Here is a 23,986-nt window from a genome sequence, read left to right on the forward strand (position 1 = left end):
ATGAATATACTGTTGACCCCCCCTAACTTGGACTAATAGGGAGAAAGGTTGGTCCGACAAACAGGAAGGACATATGAATTCCAACCCCGCCTCCTCCCCCACAAAAGAAAAAAAACAAAACAGGCTGATAGTTCAACTTGGACTTCAGGGGAGCGGTACAGGATTTATTTTGGAATTATTGTCTCTCCGAAACTTTCAGACCCTAAATTACCACATGGCGTAGTTTATTTTTGATAACTAAATATCCTTCCTATCAGGAAGCCATTTTTAAATGTCTCATGCAGTTGCATCATAGCCTGACTCACACCCTAAAAAAGATGTATCACTTGATACTTGTGTTTATGCAAAAGATATAATATGAATATTTTTCTCTTGATAATTTCAACCTTTGGTGTGTCTCTCTCACTCAGTGACTCAGTACATGGCCAGGCATCAAGAGGGGTCATGTGTCATCTAGTTCTCTAATTTTTCAAAAATAATTAATCCAGTTGACTGTATTTAATTATTTATCTATTTATTTACTTAGAATTTTTTTTTATTTGTACATAGTTGTGGCTATAGCTATATATTCACTAATCTCTTGTAGTTGGAGTGTACAAGCAGGTGAGAGCTGCTCCTCAGTCAGGCATGACTGGATTTTGCCAGTCTCTGGAAACCACTCTGGCAAACCTCACCTCCTCAAACTTCATCCACAAGATGAAGTAATTCTAGACATTCTGCAAATGTCAACAATGAAACAACTGTTTACAATTGTCTTCAAAGCCATACAAGAAATGTTTCTTGGCTGCCAGCTTCTATACATAATTAGATTAAAATCTGGTTATTAAGCCTATTGTATGGAGTTTTGTACTTGTGGTTATGAGATTAACTGACGTGGGTATCACAATCAGTCTGGAAATAGTGGTGGTAATATTCTAGAGTCCTTTACAATTATCATTATTGGCTGTTTTGGTTCCATTTTTTTCACTGAAGTATAGTATATGAATAAATGTAAAACCCACCTCCCCTATAACCCTCAAAAAACTATTCAAATGTGACTGCAAAAGACTTCAACTAAAACAATCAGCAATGACAGTAAGAAAGGTCTCTAAAATATTACCACAGTAATTCATTTTGAAATTGGTGAGATGCACATACATACCAGCTTATAACCAACTAATCAGCCTCCACGTAGCCTACAATCTCCTACACCTGTATTGTATGGAGCCTATCTTGTTTTTATTTGCCAATCAATTTCAAAATTTCACATGATCAATATGATGTGCTATATACAATAAAATAAATATGATTTTTCCCTCTACTATGTAATGTTGTTTGGTCTCCCAAGCCAAGTAGAGCATGTAACATGTTTCTGACTAAAAATAACTAAAGCATAAGATTTTACATAATTCATAAAATTATCATGTGGAGATGCTGTAAATCTTGGAGTGGTAGTGGAAATTGATAGTTCTTTCAATCTGGTGAGTGATATGCACAATGTAAATGAACCATAACTCATATGAGTAAAGGCAGCCAAATGCACAGATTTTACAAACACCTTTATCTCTTCCACATCATGCTGAATATCATTTTAACGTAAACTAATGATATATTTCATTAGTTTTAATCATATATGAATCATGAATATCATTGGTGTTTCTTGTTGGGACAAACCAACAATTATCTAAGGAACTGGTGTTATCTTCAACGAACTGACACTAACATCACAGCTGAAAGTGATTTACAAAATAAGGTGTACTAAGAATCAGCAACATTGGCATTGGTAAATACAAATATCACATTTAAAAAAAATCAGGCTTTAATAATGATTCTGCCACTGAATTCATTTTCTGCATGGACAGTCTCCATGTCACTTATGAGGTACGTATACCAAAAACCAGGCTTGTCATGTTTTTTTAAATCTATGTTGTATCACATGTATTTCATAATTTGTTGTTCTAGTAACTACTAATTAATAAGAGCATATCTGTAACAACTGATTAATAACAGTATTTATGTAACAATAATTGTAAATTGTAAACTAGTGCACATGTGTCACCTTAGATTGAGATGGTGTCACACAGCATGGAAGCGCACACTCATAAAAAAAAAATGTGCACCACTGAGAAGTTACTAAGAGTGAAAACTCTATGCATAAGCAGATTATAACTATATAAAAATTCTGCCTTCTATTTACTAAAAGCAACATGGTACTTGGGACTTTTGTTGCAATTAGATCTCCCCAAAAATAAGTTACTTGTGTGAACAATTTCTAACAAATATCATGCTCCATTCCAGAGAAGCACTTTCATCAATACACAAACAATGCACGTTCTCTTTCTTGCTGTGTTTCCGATCTTCCCTTCCTGAGGAATGTAAGGGTAGACAGGTTTGAACAGCAAACAGTTTCTTAGTGTGGCAAAAGGCTACTTGAACATAAATAAAAAAAATAATATAATACAACTAAAATGGTCATAAAAGCAACAGAAGTCTTTAACAAATTGTGTGGCATCAAAATTTGTTGCATATCATGCAGAAAAATGTGCATCAATATAGTGAGAGTCCACCATTCAATCATTAGCATTCATAAAATGCAACAAGATATAATATTCTGTAGGTCTTTGTACTGCTGCAACGCTCTATCATATTCAAGACACCTGCAGAAGTGAGGACTTCAGACATTTTTCATTAATACATAATGATATGAAGATGTTGAAACTGACACTTAGGAACTTTTATAATTTACAAAGTCCAATTTTCTTTCAAGACATAATAACTGACACAAAATTAAAGGCAAGAAAATCTTTACTGCAACTTAATTTCAGCATAGCTCAGAGATAATCATGCAACTAACAAGTCCCATTTATAGCAAAGCACTTCAGTGAGTGAGTGGCATGACTGCTTGTGTTCCTAGCACTCATCAGTGTGAGCAAACCAGCATTCAAGCACTACCAGTACCACTCACCAAGAAATTCACAGCTGCAGAAGGCTGCTGCACCTCAGTGGTAAGCCAGGAAAATACATCTCATTTAGCTTAGTCTATTCTATATACACATAAATATCATCAGTGCATATCATCAATAAATTTATATATATATATATATATATATATATATATATATATATATATATATATATATATATATATATATATATATATATAATTAAATATAAGCTTACATGTTGTATAGTTGTTCAGTTGTCCATTCTGTAGAGATTATGCCACTCCAGTAAAGATAGTGGAATCTTAGACAACTAAACCAGTTACTATCATCTCATTTCCCCATAGTCTTATATGCTACACTCTACCTGACAGTGCCATCTGCTTTCCCCAATCCTATGTTATACTCCATCTGACAGTGCCATCTTTTCTCCCATTCTATGCCACACACTGCCTGACAGTGCCATCTTTTCTCCCCAGCCATATACCACACTCTGCCTGACAGTGCCTTGGAGAGCATTGCTACCAATGGCCCTATGGTTTACCACAATGTCACATGAAGGTAACCATACTTGCTTAAAGAATAATTCCAAAGCTTCATTAATTTGAAATGATTAATTTATCTATCCATAGGCCAGGAGAGAGAGAGAGAGAGAGAGAGAGAGAGAGAGAGAGAGAGAGAGAGAGAGAGAGAGAGAGAGAGAGAGAGAGAGAGAGAGAGAGAGAGAGAGAGAGAGAGAGAAAGAAAAGATGCTCACAAACACATACACACATATATCTATTAGTAATCTACACAATTTTACACTTAAATAAGATATCAGTACACTCCATGAAAAGATACAAGACCTCTGACATCACTGACAAATTACCACAAGCATCAAGCTACAGATCCTGCATAAGAACCAATTACAGTGTTAATTCCCACTATCTAACTTTAATACTTAACCAGGCAGAACTGTGACACCTCCACCTTGGGATGAAGCCACAGTCGCTTAACACTCCAAGGATAGTCACTGCTGTATCCCATGGATACACTCTTGGTGTTGAGCAAAGAATCAAATCATTACTACTATATAATCCTGCTGCTGTCATCCATCAAGCATCCTTACAAGCATTTTTATGACTAATGCCTTTATTAAAATCTAGAAATTATTATCTGAGATCATGTTAATCATTGCCTCACTTTGAATACTTGAAAGTATAAGTAATTCAGATTCAAAATGTGAGTCACAAATTATATAACTACCCTAGGAAATGGAACCATTTATTTAAGAGCTAGCACAGCTCATTAAAAAGGACCACATCCACTCCTGCTCCTCATATCCACACTTTCTGTTGGTATTTCTTTGGATAGAAGAGGGAAAATCACAATGTTTATGGAAGCTCAGAGTAGTACACTACTACAAGGATAAAATTGTCTTGAAATGTAAATCATCACAGCTTCAGGGAAATCATGATTACAATTCTATCACTCAGAACCTAATACTGTACCAGGGCCACTAGCAATGCCCTCTCCATTTTTCCATTTAGTAACACTTGCTTAATCCACTCTATAAAAGTCACTAAGAAGTGCAGAGCTAACCTGTGGTTGGCCATAGGCATGTGGGGTGGAGGTGCGCCTCTGGTTTGTTTGATGGGATGTGGCAGGGGTGGCTGTGCTGCTCCCTGTGGGATAACCCAGAGCTCTGTAGAGGCGGTCTCTCAAGGCAGCCATTTCACCCTGGAGTGATAACAGAAGTAACACTTAAGTGAAAAATATTGTCTTTATAGAGTACAACTAAAAAGTTTACCATCTTTTCTATACCATGTTTGTAGTTCCTCTCTAAAGTCACATTTCTGAATGGTATGCATGTGTTTATCAGTCAATATTTCAAGTTTAAAATACTAATCTGCTATGCATGAAATGCATTTTTCCTGCTTTAATGACTGAACAAAATGTATAATTTACATTGTAATTTTTAGATTTTATTATGTTACACTCTAATCTTAAGTAAAGAACTCTCTGAATAAAAGAACAATTTCTTTAGCAAATGTATCACAACAAATCAATCTTGCTCCCTACTTCATTTAGTGGTACTTCAAGCATTATCAAGAGGCTTAAAATACACAAGTTAGTTTGGATAACCAATCCAGAGCATACCATGTACTGTGGTTATGTGCACAAAACTTAATAAAATGTAGTGACTGTTGACTAACGTGAGTGGCTGAGTTGAGATAGGAGACTGCTGTCCTTAGCACTCCCTGTGCAGCAAGGAGGGAAGCATACTGGCAGAGCAGAGAGCTAACTGTGCTGCCCTCACTCAGATTCACCGAATGGCCTGCACAGGACAGTGAACGCTGTAGACCCATGATGATCTCCACCAGATCCTGCAAAATCCACTCAACAAATCAGTCATCCACATCTTCCTGCCTTTTAAATACTCTAGTTACTCAATCAACATTAAAACTGGTAATTTGTTAATTATCCACAAATAAAAAAAAAACTAAAACATAACATGCACCACCTATGCATGTGCACACATTCACTAAAGTGAAGAAACAAACACTTGTATCTAACCACACACAACTTGAGAGAAATGCATTATTTTTTTTCTTATACAAGAGGGCAAGCTGGTCAAGGAAGAAAAAAGAAAATAAATAAATAAATAAAATAAATAAAAGATAAAAAATTGCCAGTTCCCTTGAAGATAACAAAGGTTAGCCTGTGACAAATGTCTTGAAACCTCTCTCTTGAAAGAATTTAAGTAGTACAAATATGGAAAGGCAGAAGTAGGCAGGGAGTTCCAGATTTTACCAGACAAAGGTATGAATGATTGAGAATAATGGTTAACTCTTGTATTAGAGAGTTGAATGGAATAGAGATGAGAGGAAGAAGAAAACCTTGTGTAGCAAAGCCACAGGAGGAGAGGAGGCATGTAGTTACCAAAATCAAAAGAGCAGTTAGCATGAAAATAGTGATGAAAGATAGCAAAAGATGCAACAAAAGATAGTAAGAGATGCAACATTCCAGTGGTGAGAATGAGGCTGAATGAGGGGAGTTAATGAGACGAAAAGCTTCTGATTCCAGCCTATCTAACAAAACTGTGTGTGTGGAAATACTAAGTGAATTACTAATGAAATACCGTGGTATTTCATTAGTAATTCACTATCACTCAGTGCCATGGAGTCTAAGTTATCCTCATGGCATGAGCATATATGAATACTAAGATATGATATCCATTATAGCAGGCAATAGAGGAGTGGAAACATAAATATCATGGTGAAAACAACACACAAGCTAAAAGGGTCACAAGAAGAAAAAGTGGCCGAGTCGCCGCGAGTCTCCGTCTCATCTGTGGCCGATCTCATCTCTGCTTTATTTTTTGGTATTCCATGTAAGATTTCACTTTATGCATTACAAAACAATCCTTTCTTGGGAGGCAAAGTTTGTAAAAAGCTAATAGAAATGTTTTGTGAACATAAATGCATATATAAGACAGTAACACCACCTCCAGAGGTGGTGTTCCCAGCAACCTGAGAGCAACCTAATAGCAACCTCGTTACTGTCCCTCCAAGCGTTCATGGATGCCATTTCGCGGCAGGAGGTTGCTCTGACATGGTGAAAGTTTCTTGGATCCAGCTCCCGCTCATCTCATGCCTCATTTCCAGTCTGCCAGCACTGAGTACAGACAGAATCTCTTCAATCTGCCTATAATTATTCACCAAGATGGCCCCAAAACATCCTTCATCTTCTTCTGCATGTGGGGTTATTTTTGATAAGTCAATTTTTTATAAAGTGGTAAAGCTCAGAGGAAGATGGTGACTGACTGTGGTGTGACTGGTGAAGGCAGTGACGCAGTGAGTGTTTTGTTTACGTATTCTTTGTTTTGTTGTTTTCTCTTATCATTTTTTGCTTTTTCTTATTATTTCTTGCTTTCCCCTTTACTTTAAATACACTTCTAGTATTTAGAATGGTATATAATAAAAACATGTTAATTTAGCCAAATAAATAGAGTATTTTGTACGAATTTTTTTGGACCACATCCAGCATCCCCCCTATTATCTATTGTTTCTTATGAGAATTACTGTTTGTTTTACGCGAATTTTGATATGCCTCTTGGACCACATCTATCATGTAAATCAAGAGTTACCTGAATATATATATATATATATATATATATATATATATATATATATATATATATATATATATACACACACACATATATATATACAGTGGAGACTCAATGCTCGAACGTCTAAATAGTCAAACTTTTTAATAGTTGAACGCAAAAGTTCAACTTAATACTAAAAAAATACCTACTAGTCGAACATCCGTCCACGTAGCTGTAAACAAAGGGTTTCTCCCTTCCCACCGCCCCACCACAGCCAGTTGATCCTTCGCTGTCGTACGAATAACATTGCCCTATGCTTTCTCTCCAGAGTTTTTCTATGCATTTAGAAGCTTACAGTGGCACCAAAGAGACTTGTTACTGGTGAGAATAAGCCTACAAGAAAGAATGTTGTGACAGCCATCGAAAGGAAAAAGATTATTGGTAAATACGAGAAAGAAAGAAGAATAACCAATCTTGCAACTGAGTACTGTATGGCTAAATCTACTGCAGCCACAATATTGAAGAGAGCTCATTAAAAGAGCTCATGTGGTGATTGGTGTGAAAAGGCAATTTAAGTGACCTGCGGCAGTGGAAGAAATGGAAAAATTGTTGAGTGGATAAACCAAAGGCAGATGGCTGGTGATTCTTAGTCAGAGGGCATAATTTGTGCAAAGGCTAGGCTGCTGCATCATGATCTCATATCTGATACTACATTTGACTCCAATGATGATTTTAAAGCAAGTAAGGGGTAGTTTGGGAATTTCAAGAAAAGAACTGGAATTTATTCTGTTGTGAGACACGGCGAGGCCGCAAATGCTGACAGCGCTGCTGCTGAAAAATTTCCCCCTGAATTTAAGAAATTTGTGGATAAGGAGCACTTAAGCCCACAAAAGATCTTTAATTGTGATGAAACTGGCCTGTAAAAAAAAAAGACCTATATAACAAAGGAAGAGAAGTGTTTGCGAGGACACAACCCCATGAAAGACAGGCTAACCCGTTGCTTCTGTGCGTCAATGCTAGCGGCGACTGCAAAATTAACCCGCTAATTTTTTCTAAACCTGGGTTTGGCAATGTCTGGAACGAATTACCTGATTTATAGGTATCTATAATCAAACTTTTAATACTCGAAAAGCCATTTGGAACGAATTAAGTTCAAGTATTGAGTCTCCACGGTATATATACTGTGTATATATGTATGTATATATATGTATATATGTATATATATATATATATATATATATATATATATATATATATATATATATATATATATATATATATATATATATATATATATATATATATATATATATATATATATATATATATATATATATATATATATATATATATATATATATATATATATATATATATATATATATACATACACACACACATATATATATATATATATATATATATATATATATATATATATATATATATATATATATATATATATATATATATATATATACACTAATACACACATATACATTAACACAAACTCTCTTCTTTCCTCTCTTTAGGACATCTAACATTCTTTCCTCCCTCATGCACACAAAAATTTCTACACATCCATAAAAGAAACTTACACAACCACACACAGTGAAAGAATCAATAAAAGATGACTGGGATAGATGCAACCTGCACCAAGATAATCACCTGCAGGTCCTGGGGCTTGTTGGTGCTTGGCCTTGTTTTGATCCAACAAGACACACATTTCTCCAAGCTGCCAGCACACACATAGCAGATCATGGCACTCAGCAAGGCCTCGGAGTCACCCTTGGCTTCCAAACGCTCTCCAAGGGCCTCTGATGTAAAATTAGTTCCCTAGTTAAAACACTTACATCTGATCACATTAACTCTCCAAGATAATATTTCTGTCAGCACTGCACTTCATATCATCCTACTATGTCTCCTGACCTGCAAGCTGTGAAAACTGTTCATTGCTGCAGTAAGTGAGGATGGCTACCAGAGCTTCTTTCCAGTTGGAGAGCTTGGTAGTGGTGGCAATAGTAGTGAGGTCACCTCTTACTACAGCTCCCACCAAAGATGCAAGGCTCCCATCCACCCGCTTCAGTACTGAGTCCCTTGTCTGTTGATTTGAGATGAAGGTAAGTGGATGAATAAAATATTCACAGCAAACTACAGAAGAAACAAAGAGGGGTTACTATCATTTCCCCCCTTAAATGTACTGACCTTTTCAAAGAGGTGAGGGCCAGCATGAGCAGCAAGGGTAAGGGCATGTGGATACATGCCATCCTTAAGGCAAAGGTCCACAGCACTCTCCAAGTCACCAACAAGCAGGGCCTGAGTTATAAGGCCTTGGTTGTTGCCCTCCTTCACTTCCACTTCCAAACTCACTGGTACTGAGGTGGCTTCCCCCTCACCCTCCAGCTCTGCAGTCTACACAAGGGAGGCTTCAGAGAATATCAAAATGCAAGATCCATGGTCTAATAATAGTGTGAGTCTACATTAATGTAAATATGATCTTTTAAAATGAAAAAGAATCTAATCTATACAGTCAATTCATGGTTAATGCAAGGGTTATGTTCCTGGAGATGTAGTGTTATTCAAAATTGCACAATTTAAAGATAACTTTGCCACACAAAACAATGGTAATGGGGGACTTATGTTCCTGGCCAATGGGAAAGTCTGCCTATTTTGTAGACTTTCTTACTCAGACCTTAAAAAAAGGGGAGAAGAAAAGAAAAGAAAAGAAAAAAAAAAAAAAAAAAAATCCTAGCTCGCAGAAACAATAAAAACACACATTCTCACCTGCAAATCTTACTTGCCGGGGAAATTGGAAAATTATCAATTAAACGTGATTTGCCATATGATTTTATGATTTTATATGCTGGGAATATTATTCCATATTCATACTTTTATTATAAGTGCATTTAACAAAATAAACAATGAGTACAATTTGGTGGTGTTTGTTTACCTCAGCTGATTGAGCCATGCAGTTCAGCCCACACAGCCTCACCATTCCACCAAAGGCAACATGAAAAACTTTACGAAGAGAATCAGTCCTATTACTGCTGCATAGCATAATTTATTAATAGATTTGGTGAGCCAGGAAAGAGTGCTTCTAAATAGCCATATAGTGGCCTTGACACAAGAGAGAATCGCTATGAGAAGAGGACAGTCCGCCAGCTATCTACATAAATGGAAATGTGTCAAGCGACAAAGACATACAACTGATCATAAGTTAAGTAGAATTCTGATAGAAAACTTGAGAGATGGAGATGTAGTGATTGAAGCTGATAGTGGTGATGTTGTTGTTCCTGGGTTGGTTTGCAACACAATTTTTGTAAAGTAGGCTACCTGAATGGTAACCTATGCATTTTATGTTTCTAAAATCAATTAGTTCACACAAAAAAAAATAATAATAGATATTTAGACAAAACTTATGAAAAGGTAATGACGAAGACATGAATCTTGGTTCATCTTCGTGGTGAAGGTAAATCCTGCCTGATCGTTGCCTTCCTGAGCTGTGGGAAGGCAGCACCCGCTCTTAAGATTACCAATTTCTCCTGGATGGAAGCTTTCAACTGACATAGGTGGAAGGTATTGTTTAAGAATCCAGCCAAGAGCATCTCAGGTGGTTCTCCCAAGAAACAGTGTGGGTGCACGTGATGTCATCAAGTCAAGTTACCCAGCATTAAATTGAATAAATCCCGTTATTTGATCATATCTCCTTAAATACCGTCGTGTTAAATAAAAATTATGTTATTCAAACTCATGTTAATCGAGAGTTGACTGTACTTAGCTTTAAGCAACATATCACTTCCATAAGAAATACAATGGAAGCTCAGTTAACAAACGCTTCCCTTTTTTAACAAGTTGATTTTCTAATGACATTTTGAATTAATTTCTTCAATTGCTGTACAACTATTTTCTGGAAAAAAACTGGATTTAAAATACTACAAGAAGACAAAACAAATGCTGCTGTTAAATATTTACCTATAGTTTCTATAAATCTATCCTTTGTTTTCATATACTTAGAGTCAAGAAACAATTTAAGTCAGTTATTCAATCTTTAAAATAAATCAGTTAATTGTGATCTCATTAATGAGCCTTGATATACACAAACAGATTTCAATATGGGAGCATTCCCAAGCCACCTGTAGCTCTCTTAATGCCCCTTAAATGCCATCACTAGTGCACAACTGCATTTTCTTTCTCGGTAGATTTTCCCAGCAGCAAGATGTTATAATCACCATAATTTTGGTGGTGTGTTGGTCCTCTCTATAAGGCTTCCCTCACTAGATCAGAGACAAAGAGAACACCTGCATGGTCTAAACAGTGCCTTCTGATGAGTTCTGTATCATTAAGTTCATTCAATACATCCCTTTGGGATAAATAATTTCTGAATTGGAGATGTTGTGAAGCAGTCCTCTTAACAGTGAGAACCTCTGCCATAAACTGTTAAGACAAGGTGGACGGGTGTCTGGGAATGGATTAACCAATTTTACATTGATTCCTAAGGAGAAAATAGCTTAAGTATTTTAATATTTCTGATTTTAAACACCATTCTGGGAAAAACTCTAGTTTGGTAAATAAGCTTCCACTGTACTTTGCATACAATTTTAACCACTTCAATATGACATCACCTACATAGATATCATGATGCATCTGTACAATATACAATGATACCTACATGGGCATCATATTAACATTCTGTTTTAGTTGCTGTTGAATGACCCCATACTCAGTCTTTGAACTAGCTAAAGACTGCATATACTGTCCTTGAGGTTCTATTACACCTCCTACCATCCCTATCCCCACCAATCACATACATGAGCAACACCATGCACAACACTTTAACCAGAATGAAGTCTCACTGGTATTGCCTACATTACAGTTTCCCACTCCACGGTCCCTCCCTTGTCCTCCTTATCTTCTTACTCCTTATCTCCTCTTCCTTCTCTTTATCCCATATCACTAAAAGTAAAAGAGGGATAGGACACAGAACTGTGGAGAGGTACAATTCCCCTCCCATTCTGTTTCCCTTTCTCTCTCTCTCTCTCTCTCTCTCTCTCTCTCTCTCTCTCTCTCTCTCTCTCTCTCTACAAGGGGAAGAAGGGTAAAGTTTTCCCCTTCCTGGCTCATTCCTTGCAATCTTATCCTCTTCTCTCTCTCTCTCTCTCTCTCTCTCTCTCTCTCTCTCTCTCTCTCTCTCTCTCTCTCTCTCTCTCTCTCTGTATTTACCAAGTTGTAACATACAGGAAAAGACCTATGCTCATGCTGTTCCATCTCCATAGCTATGAAAATCCAACACAACTTTGAACTGTTCTTGCTTCAACAACTCTCCTATTCAGGACATCCCACACCTCTAATCTTTGTGGAAAGCTGAACTTCTTGATATCTCTTCTGCAGCAATTCTTTCTTAATTTCATTCAATGTCCTCATGTGTCACCAGTGTCTCAAATTATTAAGTCTTTCTTATATAATTTTTTTCAGTCCTTTCATCACTCTGTGCACTACTATTAAATCTTCTCTTTCCCTCCTCTGTTCTAATATTGTAAGACCCAGTATTCATAGCCTTTCTTCATACAATACTTCACTTTAACTCGAAGGTGGCTTTGCTGCTGCTTTGTTTAATTTCTAGCTTCCTTATGTGTTTCTTTTTACTAAGTGACCATAATGTTGCTGTGTATTCTTATTTAGGACATATTAGTCATTATCAGTTTTTCTTTATCATATCTTTGTCTAAAGTGAATGTCATCTTTATATTCCTTAAAAGATTGTGAGTATCTCCAGTAATTCTATTCATGTGCTTCCCTGGTGACATGTTATCTGCAATGGTTACTCCTGGGTCTTTTTTTCAGTTTTCTTTTTAAATTCCTCATTCCCCACCCTTCAGTCTTTTTTGCTCCTTCTAAATTCTAATACGCTGCATTTTTTTTCATTGAATTTAATTTCTCATGTGTGTGACCATTCTATTATTTTGTATATATTGATATTTCATATCTCATGACCATTCCACTATTTTGTCTAAGTCTTGTAATGCCTCACAATCTTTTCTCCTCTTCACTCTTCTCATCAACATAGCACCATTTGCAAACAAACTAATGTCACTGTCTATATTTTCTGATATATTGTTCACCTAGACCACAAACATTATTGATGCTAATACAGAGCCCTGCAGAACTCCACAGAACACTTTTCTACGACAATTATTGTCTCTTATATTTGTTCACATTTTTCTCTATCTTTCACAGTTTTCCAGCCATTTCAGAAGCCCTCCCGATGGCTGTCTTTTCTGTTTAAGCTTCCATAATAACCTTTAGTGAGGGACCTTGTTGAATAACTTCTTTAAATCCAAGTAGATGCAGTTCACCTAACCATCCCTTTCTTGCACTATGTCTGTTATTCTTGAGTAGAAGCTTACTGAATTTGTAATACATGAGCTTCCTCTTCTGAGGCTATATTGTCTGTCAACATACCTTTCTCCTCCAGATATTCCATCCACCTACTGATTATTATTCTTTCACATATTTTACCTATTACACTGGTCAATGACACTGATCTATAATTTATTGGTCCTCTGCTTCCTCCTTGAGTAATGGCACAACATCAGCTCTTTTCCAGTCTATTGGTACTTTACTCTGTTAAAGAACTCACAATAACATTGGACTTTGTCTGCTAACTGGTGACTGCATTCCTTTATAATCGGATTTGACACTCCATCAGGACCTGAGCTTTCCTTACATCTTGTTTTTCCATTATTTTCTTCACTTCTTCAGACACTTTAGGGAGGTTTAGGGAGGCAGTGGCATAGTGGATAAGGTGGTGAGCGTGGGATCAGGCAGACGTCCACGTGTAGGTTCGAATCCCACCACGTACAGCCTTAAAACACTTTGCCATTTGTCGAGTGGTTTAAAGTTACCTACATATCACCATGATACCCAGGTTCTAGGTGGTTACACTCAAGATGAGCTTGGGCAGTGATATGAGCCCTAATATGGGTACCACTATAAATAAAATTGCCTGCGCCACTAATGGGCGGAAGCTGAACAGTGCTTCCCATACACTCTTCAAGTGTGCCTACAGGCGCTATAGGCCTTACTGTAGAGAAAAAAAAAAAAAAAAAAAAAAAAAAAAACGGATTTCCTGAACACCATCATTTATTTCCATGGGCATTTGATATTGAAAATCACTTTCTCTTGTAAAGAGAATGAAAGCATTTGTTCCATCACTTCTGCCATCTCTTCTTGGTTTCCATACATTTCCTTGTTGAATTTTAGTTTGCTTATTTCTCCTTTGTTTTTCATCTATAGAAAAATCTAGGCTGGTCCTTACATTTTTCCACTATATCTCTCTCATAGTTTTTCTGTTCCATTCTCTCAATCTTGACAAACTCATTTCTTTTCTGTACTTAGTCCATCCAAAGATTATATCTTTTATTTCCTCTCCATCTATTCCAAGCTTTTTCTCTCTCTATTGTTGCTCATTCATATCTTATGTCAAATCACTCCTTGTGCCTAGATTTATTAATTTTCTTGATTGGTACATGTTTCTTTATTCCTTCATTGCATTTTTCTCTTAAAATTCTCTACATGTCATTGGTTTCCTCTGCTATCAAAAGTTGGTTCAGTCTGCTTGCTAGAAGTATTTCCATAGTGTTACAAAATTAGCTTCACTGTAATTGCATTTCCTATCTTTATAATCACATTATATCCCTACCCTTTAAAATACACTTGAACATCTTCACACAACTTTGTTTTTGTTATACATACCATGTTCAGTCTATTTTCTAATATATAATCTCTCACTTCCAAGCTTCCTGATATAAATCCATCTATGTTTGTATACATGACTCGTAATGCTTTCCTTACCTTTCCTAAATATACTGTTTTTTTCAGCCTCATGTCTAGCACACTCTCCAGTAAAATTTCTTCTTCTCATTCTCTATCCTTCTCTCGTTTTTTTTTCTTTAGCTTCACTTCTCAGTCCTCTCTTTTCCCCTTTCTCTGTGGTTCATAGCTATCCTTATCCAATTCTTGTTATATCTTATCTTTCCAGCCAGCTTTCCAGTCCTTGCTAACATTACCACTTGCAATCTCATTTTTACTTTTAGTATTTTTTTGGTTCCTTCACTATATAGATGGAATTAGGTAGATTAAGCACATTGGGACTGCCTCGTATAGGCCTGGCGGCCTCTTGCAGCTTCCCTCCTTTCTTATGTTCTTATGTTCTTCTTATATTTACCAAATCTTTATATTTCTTCTATTTTCTTTCTCAAGACTCTGTTCTTCATAATGAACCACTGAAATGATATGCTTTACCATCTCTTTCTCTTTCTCCCTCACAAATTTCCCTGGATTCTTTTTTCCTTCTAGTCCATATACTGTTGACCCTTGCTAACTCAACCCAATAGGGGGAAAGGTTGGTCCAACAAACGCGAATGTCCAACTTATACGAATTCCCCCCCACCCACCCCAGAGAGAGAGAGAGAGAGAGAGAGAGAGAGAGAGAGAGAGAGAGAGAGAGAGAGAGAGAGAGAGAGAGAGAGAGTTCAACTTGGACTTTAGGGGAGCAGTGCAAGATTTATTTTGGGATTATTGTGTCTCCAAAATCTTCAGACCATAAATTATCACATGGTGCAGTTTATTTTTTGATAACTAAATACCCTTCCCATCAGGAAGCCATTTTTAAATGTCTCATGCAGTTGCGTCATAGCCTGACTCACGCTCTAAAAATTATGTATCACTTCACACTTGTGTCTATGCAAAAGATCTTACATATATGAATACTTTTTTCTATTAATAAATTTCAACCTTTGGTGTCTCTCTCTCTCACTCAATGACTCAGTACATGACCAGGCGTCAAGAGGAGTCACGCATCATTTAGCTCTCTAATATTTTAGAAATAACTACATCCTTAAAGGCATAAATTTGATGAGAATTAGAATCAGAAACTTCAAGAAAAGAAGACAACAAGAAACAAATGTATAATTGCAGACAGTTGTGGCTGACAGCTTGATCTTGAACCCTAGCCTCCCTTTCATCACACATGTTATCTGCCCCTCCTAAACCCTCACCTCATCCCATGCTACTCCATCCTCCCTAGCCTCCCTTTCATCACACATGTTATCTGCCCCTCCTAAACCCTCACCTCATCCCATGCTACTCCATCCTATGTCTATATTATCGTAAGTCTGCTATGATCTTTTCAAACTCTCACAATAACACTATAACAAAAGATTATGTTTAGACAGGTATAAAGCTGGACAAGATGAGTAATAATTACTTCACTGCATAATTATCTCACTTCAACACAATAATAACGACTCAAGAGTGTCCAGTTCAGTCATAAAATGGGAGACTGCCATGATGGCTCCTTCCCAACGCTCATCACAAAAAGTTTAGGGGAATCGACCAAAATAAATTGACGATATTTTGTTTCGTTTTCCTCTACACAATTGGACGAGAGTCTGGCAGCCTCTTCCATAAAATGAGCTCTAATGGTTTGTGATCATAACCTACTAACGTGTCGTAACCTACTCTCTCCCTCTAAAGACACAAAGGGAAGACTGATGAGGGGGAAAGGAAAGCAGGCAGCACATGCAGTAGGGATTAGCACCTCTCTCTCTCTCTCTCTCTCTCTCTCTCTCTCTCTCTCTCTCTCTCTCTCTCTCTCTCTCTCTCTCTCTCTCTCTCTCTGTGTGTGTGTGTGTGTGTGTGTGTGTGTGTGTGTGTGTGTGTGTGTGTGTGTGTGTGTGTGTGTGTGTGTGTGTGTGTGTGTGTGTGTGTGTGTGTATTTACCTATTTGTGTATTACAGGGCCCGAGCTAAGCTCTCTGTGACCTGTCTCCTTGTCCATTCCTATCATATCTCTCTTTCATCTGATTGACACACACCACGTCAACGACATCACTGCTCAGTTTATTCCACTTATCAATGCTATGATGCGGGAAACTGTATTTTCTCACGTCATTTAGACAGATGTCATTTATTAACTTTTTTCCATGTCCTTGGAGATGATTACTTGTGGTCACCTTTATCAACTCTCTATCCAGTATGTCAATCTTGTTCACCAATTTATACATAGTTATCATGTCTCCTCTTGTTCTTCTCTCTTCTAATGTGGTCAGCCCCAGCTTCCTCAGTCTTTCCTCATAGTCTAACTCCCTGAGTCCTGGTACCATCCTTGTTGCCAGCCTCTGTACCCTTTCCACCTTCTTCACATTTTTCTTCATATGCGGTGACCAGACACATGCTGCATATTATAACTAGGGTCTTAAGGTACATAATATCTTCTTCATCATTCCTTCATCTAGGTAGTGGAATGCAAGGCCAATATTTTGAAGCATGTTGTATGTTTTCCAAAAAATCTTGTTAATGTGTTTCTCCGGTGACAAGGTGTTTTGCACGGTTACTCCTAAGTCTTTCTCCTCATTGGTCTCTTTAATTTTCTTATCACCCAGCCTGTAATCCATGTTTGGTCTGTATCTACTTCTTCCCATTTTCATAAAGTGTGTGTGTGTGTGTGTGTGTGTGTGTGTGTGTGTGTGTGTGTGTGTGTGTGTGTGTGTGTGTGTGTGTGTGTGTGTGTGTGTGTGTGTGTGTGTGTGTGTGTGTGTATTTACATAGTTGTAGTTTTACAGGGCCTGGGTTTTATGCTCGTGTGGCCCCGTTTCCATATCTACACTTATCCAATTTTTCTTAAAAACTATGCACACTCGTTGCAGACACTACTACTTTACTCAAACTGTTCCACGTCTCAACACTTCTTTATGAAAAACTATATTTTTCAACATCTCTCATACATCTTCCCTTTCTAATCTTTTTACTATGCTATCTTTTGCTTCAAATGTCATATTCTTCTCTCAGGATCAGTTTCTCATTATCCACTTGGTCCATTCCGTTGATCAATTTATAAACTTGTATAAAATCCCCTCTCTCCCTTTTCTGTTCCAAGGTTGGTAGATCCATAGCCTTTAATCTCTCCTCATATGTCATCCCTTCAAATTCTGGAACCATTCTTGTAGCCATTTTTTGTAGTCTCTCCAATTTCCTTATGTGTTTCTTTTTATGAGAGGTCCACACTACTCATGCATATTCCAATCTAGGTCTTATTATAGTACTTATCAATTTCTTCATCATTTCTTTTTCCATGTAGTGTGTGTGTGTATTTACCTAGTTGTAATGTGTGTGTGTGTATTTACCTAGTTGTATTTACCTAGTTGTAGTTTTACAGGGCCTGGGCTTTATGCTCGTGTGGCCCCGTCTCCATATCTACACTTATCCAATCTTAGTTTAAAAGTGTGCACACTCGTTGCAGACACTACTTCTTCATCTAAACTGTTCCACGTCTCAATACATCTCTGCGGGAAACTATATTTTTTATATCTCTCAGACATCTTCCTTTCTCAGCTTTTTACTATGCGATCTTGTGCTTGGTGTCATATTCTTCTCTCAGGATCAGTTTCTCATTATCCACTTGGTCCATTCCGTTGATCAATTTATAGACTTGTATCAGGTCTCCTCTCTGTGTGTGTGTGTGTGTGTGTGTGTGTGTGTGTGTGTGTGTGTGTGTGTGTGTGTGTGTGTGTGTGTGTGTGTGTGTGTGTGTGTGTGTGTGTGTGTGTGTGTGTGTGTATTTACCTATTTGTGTATCTATTTGTGTATTACAGGGCCCGAGCTAAGCTCTCTGTGTCCTGTCTCCTTGTCTACTCCTGTCATATCTCTCTTTCATCTGACTGACACACACAGCGTCAACGACATCACTGCTCAGTTTATTTCACTTATCAATTCTACGATGCGGGAAACTGTACTTTCTCACGTCATTTAAACAGATGTCCTTTATTAGTTTTTTTCCATGTCCTCGCAGATGATTACTTGTGGTCACCTTTATCAATTCTCTGTCCAATATGTCAATCTTGTTCACCAATTTATACATAGTTATCATGTCACCTCTTGTTCTTCTCTCCTATAATGTGGTCAGCCCCAGCTCCCTCAGTCTTTCCTCATAGTCTAACTCCTTGAATCCTGGTCCCATCCTTGTTGCCAGCCTCTGTACCCTTTCCACCTTCTTCACATTTTTCTTCATATATGGTGCCTGGATGCAAACTGCATATTCTAACTGGGGTCTTATTAAAATGCATAGTATCTTCTTCATCATTCCTTCATCTAGGTAGTGGAATGCAAGGCCAATATTTTGAAGCATATTATATGTTTTCCCAAATATCTTGTTAATGTGTTTCTCCGGTGACAAAGTGTTTTGCACGGTTACTCCTAAGTCTTTCTCCTCATTGGTCTCTTTAATTTTCTCATCACCCAGCCTGTAATCCCTGTTTGGTCTGTATCTACTTCTTCCCATTTTCATAACATGGCTCTTGTTTATATTAAATTCCATCTGCCACTCTTTACTCCACTCATATATTTTATCAAGATCTTCCTGTAACTTGTTACAATCTTCCACATTCTTTACTCTCCTCATAATTTTAGTATCATCTGCAAACATATTCATGTAACTGTCAATTCCTACTGGCATATCATTAACATAAATCAAAAACATGATGGGACCAAGCACTGACCCTTGTGGAACTCCACTGGTTACCTTCTTACACTCGGACTTCCTTCCTCTCACCACTGTTCTCATTTCTCTTCCCACTAAGTAATTTTCCATCCATTTTGCTAGTTTATCATTTACTCCTCCAATCTTCTTTAGTTTCCACATCAGTCTATTGTGTGGCACTTTATCAAAGGCCTTTCTCAAGTCCAGGTAGATAGCATCCACCCATCCCTCTCTATGTTGTAGTATGTCAGTCACTCTTGAATAAAAACATAATAAATTGGATACACGATCTTCCTTTTCTGAAACCAAACTGCCTTTCACTCAGAATGTTTTCACTTTCTAGATACTCACTCCACTTAGCTTTAATTACTTCTTCACATACCTTGCACAATATACTAGTCAACGATACTGGTCTATAATTTAACGGTTCCATTCTACTACCATTCTTATATATAGGCACAATGTCAGCTCTTTTCCACTCTTTCGGGACTATTCCTGTTCGTATGGAGGTTTCCACAATATCAAATATGGGGTTCAACAATTGATCCTTACATTCTTTAGCAACCTCCCAGATATGCCATCAGGCCCCATTGATTTATTAATATCCAGATTGCTTATAATTTTCCTTACATCTTCCTTAGTAACCATGATGTCCTGCATTTGCTTTATTTCCGTAGGCCTTTCTCCCATAAAATGCTCCTCCTTTGTAAACACTTTGCAAAAGTTGTCGTTCAAAATTTCAGCTATATCTCTAGCATCCTCATATACTTCTTCCCCATTTTTACCTTTTCTATTGCCTCCCTTTATTTTAGTTTTCCATTTATGAATTTGTAAAACATTTTGGGTCACTATCACAGTTTTCCACCACTCTCTGTTCATATTCCTTTTGTGCTGTTCTCCTTACTTCAACATATCTGTTCCTTGCTGTTTTGTAAACTTCTCTTGATAATACTTCATTGTTTTTCTTAAGTTTCTTCCGTGCCTTTACTTTGTTCGCTTTTGCTTCTTCACAATTTCCATTAAACCACTGCTTATTATTTAAAGTCCTCATTCTGTGATATGGCACAAACTTCTTCACAGCACAGTTATATAAATCCATAAATTTATCATATTTCAATTGCATATCCACTTCCTGGTACTCCACAGACCAGTAAATTTCATTAAAGAACTCTCTTATATGGTTGTAATTTAATTTTTCCTCCTTGTACTCCACACTTTTTTCCATGCCTAATTCCGTATCCAGCTCAAAGCTTAGGACATTATGATCGCTTTTCCCCAAGGGACATTCATGTTCAATTTCCTCTTTTAGAGATCTGCCCCTGGTAAATACCAAATCCAACCTTGCTGCAACATATTGTCCCCTCCACCTTGTTGGTGATCTCACCCACTGTGTCATCAAGTTATTTGTTGCTACATTTAACAATTCCTCTGCCCACTCACCACCATTCACTACTTCATAGCCTTCCCACACTATTTCCTTACAGTTAAAGTCCCCGACTATCATCACTCTATCCTTTCTGATGAGTTCTTGCTTCATTCTGTCTAGAGTATTTCTCATCACCATTTGATACTGTTCATATTCCCAAGCACTGGTTCTGGGTGGTATGTATACTGTTATAATATTAATGTCCCTCTTGCCATCTGTTATAAGCATACTTATCACTTCCTCATTTCTCTTACTATAGTTCACCTCCTTCACTATCAGATCTTCCTTAGTAAGAACCATTATACCACCACCTCCTTTATTTTTCTATCATTTCTCCATACTTTGTAGTGTTTTACATCAAACCAATCTAGCTTTATTTCAGGCCTTAACTTTGTTTCCACACACACATTATGTCCGGTTCACTGTTTCTTAGGTAATCCATACATTCTAGCCTCTTAGACAGAAATCCATCTATATTCGTGTAAGTCACTTGAATTCCATTCCTAATCTCTTTCTTCCATGTTTCAGTCTGTGTATGTCTATTCCATCTGTTTTATCCACCACTTCTTTAGCCTCCCATTTCTCATCCTCCAAAAACTTGGTCTTTTCCTCCTCTGTTCTTTCTCATTCTTCTCTCTCACTTCAGTTACAAGCTCTCTCATTTTCATTCTTTCCTCCTGTGTCATATTTCTTCTTATGTAAATTGTTTTGGTTTCCTCAGAGTCCTTAAGTTTCCAGGCCCTCCTCAACAAGGCCTCAGCTGCCACCTGAGACTTTAATTTCAATTTTAATGGTCTACTCTTGCCTTCTTCATAAGGTCCTAGTCTCACACTTTCCTCTATTTCAGCATTTAGGCATTCGTCCTCCTCAAAGGTCTTATTCAGTAAAAACTTTATCCTGTCATTTTCCTTATCCCTCCTATCTTGCCAATTCCTGTTAGTTTCCTCTCTTAAACCTGTTATGATCAAGTATTTTTACTTTTCAGCAATCTCTCACCACATACTAATTTTCTTCAAAGCCTTAACCATTTCACTCTGTGTAATCACTTTATTTTCTTCTTGCTTTTTCATTATCTCTTTGAAGGACTTCTGTACTTCTTCGTTTTCATATTTCACTTCCTTCATTTTATCAATTAGGTTGAGGCACTCCTCCTTCCCTAAGTCACCTTCGGATATTTTCTTTTCCATTTCAAGTAGTTTAGCCTTCATTTTGTCACATTGTTTCCTTAGATGCTGATTTTCTTTTTCCATTTCCACTTTCCTTTTCAGTAATTCCTTGTTCTCCTCGTTAACATGTAGATTTCTTTTTGAAGGTATCATTCTCCGCTATAACTCTATCTAACTTCTCTTCTATAGATCTAATATTGACAAACTTACTCTCTAAGGCTTGAATTCTTGAATCCATGTCCAATTTGTTTAATCCACTTGGAGTGGTCAAAAATCCCTCAAAATCTCTCCTGCTTCTAGGTGTCGACGTCATGTTACCGCCAGCTGTTTCACACAAAACAAAAACATTGCCGACACTCTCTGGTTAGGGACTATTTTCTTTTCATTTGAAAATGGACTATTTTCTGCACTGTTTCAGAGCAGGACACCGACAGGACACTAATTACACCCTATAGAGATACCCGGGCCCTGTAAACACTATAGGTAATTGCTCCTTTTCCCTCGTCCTCAGCTGAAGACGAGCTGTCTTCAGGACTCCCACACTCAGCGGTGGCGCGGCTGTGTGTGTATTTTACTTAGTTGTATTTACCTAGTTGTAGTTTTACAGGGCCTGGGCTTTATGCTCGTGTGGCCCCGTCTCCATATCTACACTTATCCAATCTTACTTTAAAAGTATGCACACTCGTTGCAGACACTACTTCTTCATTTAAACTGTTCCACATCTCAATGCATCTTTTGCGGGAAACTATATTTTTTAGCATCTCTCAGACATCTTCCTTTTCTCAGCTTTTTACTATGCAATCTTGTGCTTCAGATGTCATATTCTTCTCTCAGGATCAATTTTTTATTATCTACTTGGTCCATTCTGTTGATCAATTTATAAACTTGTATCAGGTCTCCTCTCTCCCTTCTTTGTTTTAGGGTTGGTAGATCCATAGCCTTTAGTCTCTCCTCATATGTCATCCCTTCAAATTCTGGAATCATTCTTGTAGCCATTTTTTGTAGTCACTCCAATTTCCTTATGTGTTTCTTTTTATGAGGGGTTCACACTACTCCTGCATATTCCAATCTGGGTCTTATTATAGAACTTATCAATTTCTTCATCATTTCTTTGTCCATGCAGTGAAATGCTACTCCAATATTCCTTAGCAAATTATATGTTTCTCTAAAAATTCTATCAATATGGCTTACTGGGTGATTGTTTTCTTCCATCGTCACTCCTAAGTCCTTTTCCTTTTGTGTGTGTGTGTGTGTGTGTGTGTGTGTCAATGTGGGTGGACGCTAGATCACTGAAGACTGCAAAAAGAGAGAGAGAGAGAGAGAGAGAGAGAGAGAGAGAGAGAGAGAGAGAGAGAGAGAGAGAGAGAGAGAGAGAGAGAGAGAGAGAGAGAGAGAGAGAGAGAGAGAGAGAGATTTATATCTTATATCAGAAATGAGAAAGTTACCGCTGGCAGCCCTATGCTGTATTTAAACAATGCACATCTTTTAAGCCTCTGAAACAGTTCAAAATCTACCACATAAATCAAATTATTTTGAGACTTTCGTGAAGTGTGCTTCAATCGAAGAGTGTCACAAGAGACGTGCATATGTGATGAATCTTGTCATACCCAATGAGTATTTATGGATGCTCACCTCTGTCTCAGGAGTTTTGTCAAATGACTGTCCTGAGGCAATCATCTCAAACTGCTCACTGGGGTCTAGGGAGCCTGTGCTGCCATCCTGTGAAATGAAATCAATATATTTTGTAGAATGACTGACAGAACATGTACAGACAAAAGTAGGCCAAGTTAATTTTCTCTAAAATCTTGATAGTTATTGCTTATAGTGTAAGAGAACAAAAGGATGCT

At 37.3% G+C, this 23,986-nt stretch overlaps 1 protein-coding gene across 11 annotated transcripts in view; it reads right to left on the bottom strand.

The window, feature by feature from the left end:
• Positions 1 to 23,986, bottom strand: part of LOC123520535 (protein transport protein Sec31A-like) — a 123,384-nt gene that overhangs the window by 45,946 nt on the left and 53,452 nt on the right. For 5 of the 11 annotated variants that reach the window (XM_045282869.1, XM_045282870.1, XM_045282871.1 and 2 more), the window contains 7 exons: positions 23,772 to 23,858; positions 9,220 to 9,426; positions 8,944 to 9,115; positions 8,683 to 8,831; positions 5,117 to 5,287; positions 4,503 to 4,640; positions 3,867 to 3,956 (listed from right to left, as the gene is read on the bottom strand). In XM_045282869.1, coding sequence (XP_045138804.1) covers positions 3,867 to 3,956; positions 4,503 to 4,640; positions 5,117 to 5,287; positions 8,683 to 8,831; positions 8,944 to 9,115; positions 9,220 to 9,426; positions 23,772 to 23,858 — 1,014 coding nt within the window. Of the gene's footprint in view, positions 1 to 2,944; positions 2,972 to 3,866; positions 3,957 to 4,502; positions 4,641 to 5,116; positions 5,288 to 8,682; positions 8,832 to 8,943; positions 9,116 to 9,219; positions 9,427 to 23,771; positions 23,859 to 23,986 lie in introns of all 11 variants that reach the window. The other 6 variants (XM_045282880.1, XM_045282878.1, XM_045282879.1 and 3 more) reach the window with 3 other exon arrangements.

The sequence above is a fragment of the Portunus trituberculatus genome, chromosome 47, assembly GCF_017591435.1.
Source record: "Portunus trituberculatus isolate SZX2019 chromosome 47, ASM1759143v1, whole genome shotgun sequence".
In the NCBI taxonomy this organism is placed as follows: Eukaryota; Metazoa; Arthropoda; class Malacostraca; order Decapoda; family Portunidae; genus Portunus; species Portunus trituberculatus.